The 11,249-nt window shown below is 41.9% G+C and overlaps 1 protein-coding gene across 3 annotated transcripts; it reads right to left on the reverse strand.

The window, feature by feature from the left end:
• Positions 1-997: 997 nt before the first annotated feature.
• On the reverse strand, positions 998-5,930 carry LOC4333082 (serine/threonine-protein kinase RIPK). Of its 3 annotated transcripts, none has more exons than XM_066308731.1 (6): positions 5,796-5,930; positions 5,157-5,618; positions 4,911-5,046; positions 2,379-2,515; positions 1,861-1,984; positions 998-1,712 (listed from the first exon to the last, which is right to left on the reverse strand). In XM_066308731.1, exons 2-6 carry the CDS (start codon positions 5,580-5,582, stop codon positions 1,189-1,191), a joined length of 1,347 nt encoding a protein of 448 aa, XP_066164828.1. In that variant the 5' UTR covers positions 5,583-5,618; positions 5,796-5,930; the 3' UTR covers positions 998-1,188. The 3 variants fall into 3 exon arrangements, with proteins under 3 accessions (XP_066164828.1, XP_066164829.1, XP_015627789.1); XM_066308732.1 differs by having other exon boundaries at positions 5,737-5,909; XM_015772303.3 differs by having other exon boundaries at positions 5,157-5,930.
• Between the last annotated feature and the right edge of the window lie 5,319 nt (positions 5,931-11,249).

Below are 11,249 nucleotides of genomic sequence, written 5' to 3' on the forward strand. Positions count from 1 at the left end.
CATGGTGGTGGAGATGATGCGGCCGTTGAGGTCCATCATGGAGGCCTAGTGGCACCGTCTCCTCTCCCTGACCCACCCCCACCCTCACCCTCTGTTGCTGCCATATTCTCTTTCTCTTCTTCCTCCCTTATCTTTCCTCCTCCCCCATGGAGACCGTCATGGCTGCGACAAGCAAGGGTGTGTCGTGGTGGGGGAGGAGGTGTGGAAGAGGGGCGTGTTGCCCGGCGTCGACAAAGCCGCCGTCCATCCCCATGTTGCCCGCCACCCTTCTCCTTGCCGCCTGCCGACTTGGAGAGAATGGAAATCGGAGGCGTCCTCCCTTCCCACAGCCGCAGCGCCCTCCCTGTCACCGGCCCGCTCGATGCCCCTCAACGCCGAATCATCGTCGCCTGCCATGTCTGCCTCGCCCCCCAGGGCGACAATCAACAGAGAGAAGAGATAGAGGTGAGGTATATGAGAAGTGAGGCTCATGGTTTTTTTATTCTTTTTTCTGATTGCATTGTCTCGTTGGCTCCACATGTATGTCACGTACGATTAAAATGGTTTCGGATTGAGTTTGGGTGTAATTCGTTCCGTGTTAATAGTTTGAGATTTAAAATATCCAATTTTGTGGTTAGAGATATGGTCCGTACTGCTGTATATCACGAGGTAATTCAAGCTGAATGCCAAATGTCAAGTGGCCACCTGCAGGCCGCAGGTCTGCAGTATACTGGTGTTCCCACACGCTGACACCTGCTGTCCAAAAGGCTCTCCTGCGGCCGGGTCTAGCCTGCTGCTGCTGCTACCCCCACACTCATGATCCCTGGCTACTATCAGTACCGTCCACTGATTCACTGCAGTAACGGAAAAAAAGACAAGTGCAACTGTGCAATCACATCGAGGACTGTACTTGCCTTTCCTTTCCATGATTCCATCCATCCATCCTTTGGAATTCATCACTATAAGAAAACAACAACAAAAAACACAGAGAGGGAGAGAGATTCGGAGCAGTAAAAACTGAGTACAAAGAGGCCAAGACCAATAAATTTCAAACCAAGAGAAAAGAAACAAGGAATTACAGGGGGTGCAATCCTTCCTGGCCAGTGACCACCGGCTGCACCACCATCTACATTTTACATCCTCATCATCAGTCACTACACAAAAACATTACATTGCGGGTTACGGATATATATATATTACACTTGATATTTAGCATTTTACTTCTCCAGGCATATGCCACACCCAAAACTCCTCGCTTTGGCCTGGACGTCTCCTAACGACCTTCTGGGGTGAACGCATTTTACTTTGCCTAAGTTTTCCACCATCCCTCTCACCGGGCCTTCTCCTTGCTGTTCTTTCCTTTCTCACAGCATTATCCTCCCTTACCGGGGCTATGGGTGCCACCGACTCATCAGAGACATCATCGGTGACATTGAGGAGGGGCTCTAGGTCTTTCACGACTTGACACATGTCCGGTCTATTTTTGGGGTTACCGCTCAGGCACTTATACGCCACCAGGGCCGCCTTATGAGCCGCGGTAGCGAAGTACTGGCCCTCCAGGGCCGGGTCCATGACTCGGCTTAACTTCTGTGGATCCTTGAGCCAGGAGCGCATGTGTTCGACTAGATGCTGCTCCCTGCTAGGTCGTGTCTTGTCCACAGCCCGTCGCCCGGATAGGATCTCTAGCAGAACGACACCAAAGCTGTATACGTCGCTCTTTGCTGTAAGGTGACCTGACAAATGATAACACGATGCATTTGGTTAGAATATTTGTAAAAAGGATACTAGTACATTATAGGTTTGCAAGAGGAGAAAAAGAATCGATGGTGTTGAAAAGATATGTATACATAGTATAGGTGTGTGTATAGTGCATATACGTACCGGTGAGGATGTACTCCGGTGCGGCGTAGCCGTGGGTGCCCATGACGCGTGTGGAGACGTGGGTGTCGTCGCCCTCCGGCCCATCTTTGGCCAGCCCAAAGTCCGACAGCTTCGCCTTGTACTCCTGCACGACGCCACTTCAATTAGCCTTTTTCGATCTACTAGGCCGAGTTAATCACTACTGGGCCTTCTACTCGGCCCACGTTAGACGATCTCCAAATATCAGTTGGGCTTTAGCCCAGTCATGAACTACTGCGTGCATTCGCGCGTTCAGACTCGCGAGGACAATCAGTCGCTGCATCACCTACTTTGTACTGTACTTACTAGTAACCTGAGCACTTAATTTCCAACCTCTGACTAATGCACCATAAATTCGATTCGTGTGAACGAGTAAAGCATCAGGTCAACTCCATAAATAAATCACGTTATGCTACGAAAAGTAATTAGGTTGATCAATATCTCTAGAAGAATTTAAGTGTAATGAAATAATAATAATAATTAATAACAAGTGTAATTACCGGGTCGAGTAGGATGTTGGAGGTCTTGAAGTCGCGGTAGATGACGGGCTTCTCGGCGTCGTGAAGGAAGACGAGGCCCTTGGCGGCGCCAACCGCGATGTTCAACCGGGTTGACCACGACAGCATCGAAGGAAACTCTGAAAATAAAAAGAAAAAGAAAAGTAAATATAATTATTACATAATTCAATAATAATCCATGGTCAAGATTAATTAATTCGTTAAATATAAGCATCACTAGAAGTATTTGCTTACTTCACTTTACATTACTTTGCGTGTGTGAGGCACAGCTAAATGCATGGCTAGTTGCATATGACCAAACCCAAAAAAAAAAGAGAGAAAATAGCAGCTGCTGAATCGTATACCAGTTAGGTGGTGGACCAGTCAAGGTTTTGTGCACAAGTTGCATGCTTTGATTTGTTAATTTGGTCCGGCCAAACAAACCTTTTCTTAATTAATGGTTTTTCTGGATGATTCATACTAAATCAGTAGATCGAGTTTGGATGGAAAATTCATCAGGCACTGCGAATGTAAAAGCCTACTTTATCAACAACTACTACCAATTATTAGGTCTTATTCCAACTAGCTTAATTAGCTGCTTTGCACTTAATTAGCTTTCTCTTGATCGATCGTCATCAAATCCGCCCAGCGTCCACAGGAATTAGACCTAAAAACATGTACTTCGTGCATATAAATACATATATTCCCTTTCTGGAATTGAGTAGCTAACGAACGAATTAACCTGAGAATATATGGCATGATCAATGTGAAACGGAGCCAATGGAGTCAATATGCTCATCTAAGATGAGACTGTCCACAACCACCTCATCTAGCTAGTTTCCTTTAATTCTTCTTCCACATCTAGCTAGACTTTTCGTTTTGAATTTTATTCCAACTAAATGCTTAATCAGTCAGAGTAGAAAATTACTTTCTTGGAGGGAGATATAACGGCATATATCTAGTCAGATTAAGATCAGATCAGGAAGGAGGAGAGGGTCAGCAATGTCAAAAACAAGCAGCGATTGATGCGGCCGCAATGTGTATAGCATAATCGATCAAATCAAACGTAGTCGACTAATCAATTATCAACTAGCTACAGCTGCTGACCACTGGCCAGTATGTATACCATCTATCCAGCTTACTAGCTGTCAGTGAAGATGATATATTGCGCGTGCTCCATGCTGGAGTGGCATGTACGTATGGCATATATAGCTAATTATCTGCTCCACTAGTGCGGTCATTAGGGACCTAATTTCTCCATATAAACAGGATTTACACAGTACTATACATAAATTGCGGCGTGTGTGTGAAACTTTGGAGCTTAATAAGATGTGTAAGCGACAAAGAATAATATATACATTAACCTAATTATTGAGTAGTGCTCCCTCTAATCTACTTGTACCACTGGTGGAGAAACCATCTTTGGTCGGTCCACCAGATTTCACAATAGTCCCGGTTGTATTAAAAACCGGGACTGAAAACATCTTTAGTCCCGGTTTGAAAGCTCTAAGGAATTTTTTGATCTTTAGTCACCAACCGGGACTAACGATCTATTTATAGTCCCGGTTGGTGTTACCAACCGGGGAAAAAGATCAATATAAACTTTACTCCCGGTTGATTATCTTTAGTCCCGGTTGGTAACACCAACTAGGAAAAAAGTCGACATAAGCGGGGTGGTTGCACGCGGATCGGATCAATACATTCTCCTCATCTCCTTTTTTAACTCATCTCCTCACAGAGTCACCCTTATCTTTTTCTCTCCCTCCTCCCTTCCTCTCCTCCTCTCCCTCCTCCCCACCTCCCTCTGCAACGGTAGGGCGCAGAGGCCCGGCCGGCCCGCGCGGCAGCGCGGCGCGCGGAGGGTCGGGTGAGGCGGCGCGCTAGCGGCTGGCGGCCTCGTGGCGGTGGCCGGCGGCCGGCGCCGGAGCTGGGGACGCGGCGGGCGGCGCAGCGGTGGCCGGCGAGGAGGCGCGCCGCCGCGGCAGCGGGCCGTTCATCTTCTTCCTTTTTTTCTTTCTTTTTTTTTTAAAATCTGTGATTCGGATCTAAGACGATTTGTGTGTGATGTGAATATGTAATGTATTTGTGATGTAATTTTTTTTAAGATTTTGTTATGTATTTAGAGATTGATTTGAGAATTTGGAGACTATTCGGGGATGATTGATTTGGGATTTTGGGATGGGATAGAGTGAATCAATATATTAAAAATAATGAAAAAAAGAATAGAATAAAGTAGCAACCTGAGCTAGCCTCTTTAGTACCGGTTGGTGTTACCAACCGGGACTAAAGATACTCTATCTTTAGTCCCGATTGGTAACACCAACCGGGACTAAAAATGGATTTTTACTTTTTATTTTTTCACCCGGGACTAAAGATAGCGATCTTTAGTCCCGGATTCATAGTCCCGGTTGGAAAACGGAGACTACAAGGGGTTATGAACAGGGAGTAAAGCCCCTTTCTCCACCAGTGTACCATAACTAATTAGCAGAAGTTATATAATTAATTAAGAAATGGAGGGTGAATAATTGTACATACTCTTGAAGAGGTGGTTCTCGAGGCTGCCCTTGGCCATGTACTCGTAGACGAGCAGGCGGTGCTCGTCCTCGCAGCAGTAGCCGATGAGCTTCACCAGGTTGGGGTGCCTGAGCTGCCCAAGGAAGATCACCTCCGACTGCATGCATCACAAAAATATTACTAATTATTTGCATGGCTAATAAAGTTGTTACTCCTAATTGATTGATTAATTAGAAGCAATTAAGTATAGTAAGTAAATTAAATTACCAGCCATTCTTTGTGACCCTGGGCGCCCTCGGGGTCCCAGAGCTTGACGGCGATGGGCTGGGCCTTGAGGCCCGGCTTGGCCTTGTCGGCGACGTTGCCCTTGTAGACGGGGCCGAAGCCGCCCTCGCCGAGGAAGTTGCCGTCGAGGAACCCCTGCGTCGCCGCCTTCAGCTCCCCCACCGTGAACACGTGCAGGTTCGACCCCACCAGCGACACCGACAGCTCCTGCTCCGACGCCGTGCTCATCACGTCCGTGAACGACAGCCGCTGCGCCGCCGCCGATGATGCTCCTCCGCCGTGCTTCGCCGCCGCCGCCGCCGCCGTCCTCGGCCCCGGTCGCACCTTCCGGCTCCCCGCCGCGCCTCCTCCGCTCAGGCATCCCCTGAACAGGCTCCCCCACCCTGACCTCTCCTTCTTCCTCGTCATCCTGCTGCTAGCTGCTGATGGTGATCTCTCTCCGTCCTGTGACCAACGACGAGGAGAGATGAATCGATCGATCCCTGAATCCTTATCGTGTTCTTGCGATCGATCGAGTGGTGAGGTGGAGTCAGTGTTGGGAGAGAGAGAGGGGTATATATACATGTGGGGGAAGCGAGGGGGCGCGTGTGTGGAGAGATGACCGCGTGTGCCTCGGCTTACCTACCAACCGATAGTAAGGACATGGACATCTTCTTCTTCTTCTTCTTCTTCCTCCTCCTCCTACTACTACTCGACTCTTCCGTCCGTGACGTCTCCTCTCTTCTCGCCCGCGTTGAGCAGAGAGCGGCTTGGGTTGGGTTATTACGCGCGCGTTAGCTAGCTAGCTACCTTTTCCACCGGACGACGTGTCAGACTCGTTGACCGTTGACATTGTCAACTCGGCACCCTCCCTAAACCAAGGATTTACATTGTTAATTGTGTTGGGGGCGCCAGCTCCTTCTTTTGTTAATTTATTTGCTTTAGTTTGGTTGTTTCTTAATTATGATGGTTATCTGTGACATCATATTAACGCAGTTAAATACTCCATTAAGTACTTTCATAATTATTTGTCGCTATATATGATAAGTTCTAAAAAAAGTATGACTTTAACCATTACTAACTCAGTTTTAAGATATGAGGCAGGCATGTAGCACAAGTACAGAAAAGGAAACTTAATGGAGTTAATATGATCTTTTTTTAGATGGTTAAGTTGGATAGAAATTTTGGTTAACCAAAACTTACAACAATGTTATCTATCTTGGATCAAATAGCATGTCCAGATGATCGAAATGTATACAACATTGTCATTGAAAGAACTCATGAGATTAATTTCTGAGAAAGGAAATCTTCATGAAAAACTAATTAATTGTCCTTTTTTTAAATATGATCCTACAATTTTCTTTTCAATATTACATAAACCATTTAATATTATTTCGTTTTCTAACTCCGGCCACCAGTCAAACTACATTAATCGGTTGAGAATTAATGGAAATTTTTCAAAAGTTCACCAGAAGAGCAGTAACATGTTTAGGATTTTTTTTTTTTGCAGAAATAAGTGTGTACCGAGAAGTGGAACATTTATTACTAGCAAAAAGAAAAATTCCCCATTAAGTAATGTCTATGATGTGCATAGAAATGATATTCCTAAGCAAGCTAGGAATTTGGTTCACCTCAAAACTGAACATAAGTCAATATCACAAGAAAAAGGAGATTAATTTGGATAGAGATATTGTGTAAACCATAACTTTTAAACATTATTGTCTTCATCCTGAATCAAATTACATGTCCAGATCCAGATGATCGATATGTATATATACAGCGTCATATTGAAAAAACTCATGATATATATAATAATGGTTGTTCCAAAAGAAAATGATTGAAGAAGAAATAAAACACTCATTTTGATGAATTTAGGGGGGAAATTGACCTACAAAATGATTAATCTAGAACAAGGCTAGCTAGTTGCAGCTGTTTGACAAAACACTTGTTATTACAAATTAAATCTAGCGTCAAGACGAGCGGAACAATCAACAGCAGAGACATATATATATATGAGCGTTGAGTTTTCCCCTCTGTGATCGGAAAAGCGACACCGAACTCGATCACTAGCAAAAAGGTTCATGCATGTGTCATGGTCATATCCATCTCTCTCGATCAGAGAAATTCAGATGAGCCTACAGAAGATCGGTTTTTATCTCCTGATTTATCTGCATAATTTAATGGTGAACTAATTAATTAATAGTCTGATTCATAGCCGTGTAAATCGTACTGTCGTGTGTGTTTGTTTGTGTTGTGAAACACGATATATGATCTCATCCATATATATGGAAAGAGATCGGCAACCAACTCAGGGACACGATGGTTGCGTCGTGCCCCACATCTTCTCACTCTCGTGAGAAACCTAGCAACGGGCGTGATGTTTTCCAAACCATCGCGTCTCCGATTGTCGCCTCTCTTGCTCCTGTATATTGTAACCATCTTCTATCTATCTTCTATTATATACTAAAAGTCCATTAAACTCCCTAGAAACGCTCTTAAGCTGCCATGTGGCTTTCCTATAAATACTCCTAGGCCGCCACATGGCACTATTTAATCTCACCGTCAAATTTCATTTAAATTGGTGGACCCGATATTTTAGAGGGGGCCTAATGGGCGAACGATCGCCAGGCGATCGCCCAAGCGATCAGATCTGCCCCCCCTCCCCTATACTCCATACACTCCTCCCTCCTCTCCCCCCTTCCTCCTCCCCTTCTTCTCTTCCTATTATAGTACACCACACAATTTTTTTTTAAAAAATAAAAAGTTAGAAAAATTTATGTATAGAAATACTATATATATATATATATATATATATATATATATATATATATATATATATATATATATATATATATATATATATATATATATATATATATATATATATATATATATATATATATATATATATAATTTGAATTCAAATTCAAATTTGAATCAGGTATGTAAACTTTTGACTTATAAACTTTTGGTCTCTAAACTTTAGATGTGTAAACTTTGGGTAAACTTGAGGTGTATAAACTTTAGGTGCATAAATTTACTAAAATAGGAAAGTAATATGGTGCAAAAAAGGAAACCAGGTGGAGGGAGAGAGGGGGAGGGGGATTGATCGCTACCCCTGTCCCCAGGCGATCGATCGCCGATTAGGATTTCCGATATTTTAGACCATTAGATTAGATATATATTATTGAAAAAAATAATACTTTCCTTATGTATACTGTGGGCTGAAAAAAGGAAACACAACATAAGTGCTCAATGTACTGTGTACGTACTTACGTACGACTGGAAAAGAAACAGCATGCCTCCTGTTCACCAGAAAAAACGAAAACCTGTGTAGGGACTTACGATAAAAGCAACATACATAACAGGTACATAATGATATTAAAAAAATCGATGTTCCATGAAATAGGATTTTCTACTAATTCAAAATAAAATATGTTACTCTATAAACTTACGAAAATATACGTAGTTAAACTAGATCATCCACAATATAAAATAAAATATCCTATCAATGCTTTAAAAATATATATCTAATTTGTGATCCAGTCGGATTCCTCTAATTAAATAAACTATTGATGTCTATATTCCTAAATACATCATAACACATGAGGACGATATATAATAAATAATGTTATGATAATTTTTTAAAGGAAAAATGATAAATTACCCCTGAACTATTACGATAGACCGAATCACCTCCATAAACCTAAAAACCAGACATCTTTCACCCTCAACTATTAATACCGGACGAATTACCCCCTGACTCAACCCGAAGTGGTTTCGGTTCTACCTCAGTCCAGTCAGCATTTTCTTAAAAAAATTGGTGGGACCCACATATCATATCTCTCCGTCAACCCTCCCCCATCTCTCTCTTTCTTCTCCCTCCACGTCTGTTAATCGACTAGGCTAGGGGCGGCAAATGACGGAGCGTAGGAGCTTGAGTGGCGAGTGGTGGAGGCGGCTCCTCCTCAGCCTTTGTCAGGGCGCACCTCCTTGATGGCGACGTGGATTCTCCTCGGCCTCCACTAGCACGTGAAGAGGACGACAACGGCGGGGCGGAGGAGCTCGAGCTCTGTAGGTGGCTGGGGACGGTGACTGTACTGCCACGTAGGTCCAAAACCACTCGTGTTGAGTGAGGGGGGGAGGGGTAATTCGTCCGGTATTAATAGTTGAGGGTGAAACATATCCGATTTTCGGGTTTAAGGGGGTAATTTGGTCGACTGTAATAGTTAGAGTAATTCGTACTTTTTCTATTTTAAATAATTTTCCATCATATTTAATTTCAGGTGTCAAATATCACTTCAGAAGTACACAATGTTAATTTAAATCTACATATGTAAAATAAATGAAAACAACACAATTTAGTTGTGTTTTTAAGTAGATATAATTTAATTTTAATTTGTTTGAGATTAAGATTCTCAAATATTTTTTTAATTTCTAGAACTATTTCATTTGTATATGATATGTGGGCAACATAAATGTTACATGGATGTAAAACAAATTATGAAAAATATTTCAAGCCAATGATCTTGCTATAATACAACACCCCTTAGTCCATCATGAGATTTATGATCATAAATGTATGTTTTTCTCTTTGTCAAATAGTTTTGACGACAAATGAACTGCCAAGTAACATGTGCAATACGCTACTCATGATATATTTTCTTATAGTTGAGGAATTCCAATATATCAGGCATAATTTGATTAATGTATGTCATACACACTATTGATGTGACTATAAAGTATACTTCAATAATTAGTTATTGTGAACAAGTTTGGGAAAATTAGATTCATTCTCCAAATTAATTAGTAAAGGTGTCTTATGTGATTATTAACAACGGGCGTTGAAAAACACCAGACGCAAAATCATAGATATTTATCCAAATATATCCAATAATATGGTGCTTTGGAGATTATCGTGGTAGTACTTAGAAAAAAAATTATCCTGGTTAAAAAATCACATGGAGTACAAATAGATATGAAACAACTCCATTGTTTCATTATTGTTTTATTATCATGATACATGTTGTTCTTATAAATTCAAGTCTATACGGTTTCAAGTAATATGTCCAAATTAGATATTAACGAAAACATGGTTAAAATAGAGTGAAGATCTATTTTAAAAATATCATCTACATGTAAACATTCGTAATTAAAATTCAACCAACATTAAATAATTGCCCTCGCGTATGCGCGGGCTACCTTCCTAGTTGTTATCGATAAAGGTTCACTCGCTCATTCGCTCTACAATTCTCTCTCGCTCAATCTCTCTTCCAATCAATTTTATCCACTTGCAACAATTTGTGTTGCGTGGTGCCTCAAATCGCCACTCGTTTGCAAATTGGCGATGAAAACCGATCGGAGAAGGTGACAGGTCGCCTTTTACTACTAGTGATATTATTCTTCTACAACATCTGAAAGGAGATGATGAGTTGGATAGATATTTTAGAGATCATCGATCGTCTCAGAACATAAGCTACTAGCTGAAACTATTAAATTCTTATTATGTGTCCTAATATCTCCATCAAGCGTGTGCAAGATAGAACAATGCTTTCTTGCAATTAATGCGACGAGATGAGTAGGGATCAAGTCAAAACGGTGCAATTAGGCTTGAAATTTACAAATCCAAATTGGCTAGAGGCAAAGTCGCTTTTCGGAGATGAGATTATCACGCACCAAAGATGATTAAGTTGGCATGTACTCTATCATGTACATATATGTACCAGAGATGAGATGAGTATATATGTGTTCTATCTTGCATCTTTGTCGTACCGGTATCTTCTTTGCTCCTCTAAAAAAAGGTGTAGTAATATCTACGGAAGTGTGCTAGGTAGCTCACCTCCGCTCTCTGAATTTATTTTTACTTCACGCATGTTGAATCAGGTACAGAAAAATTAAAGAGGCAAACCATAGGCAATGAGAACAAAAAATGGACTAGCATGATACTCCCTTGTGCATATATGTATTTGATACTTCTTATAGACTTATAGTGAAAGTGTTTTTCATGATTAATCTATGAATGCTATTTTCACATATTAATCTTAATTTCTATTCACTCGATCCATCCTAAAATATAAGACGTGTCTATCACTAACG

Source organism: Oryza sativa, chromosome 3 (assembly GCF_034140825.1).
Source record: "Oryza sativa Japonica Group chromosome 3, ASM3414082v1".
Taxonomy (NCBI): domain Eukaryota; kingdom Viridiplantae; phylum Streptophyta; class Magnoliopsida; order Poales; family Poaceae; genus Oryza; species Oryza sativa.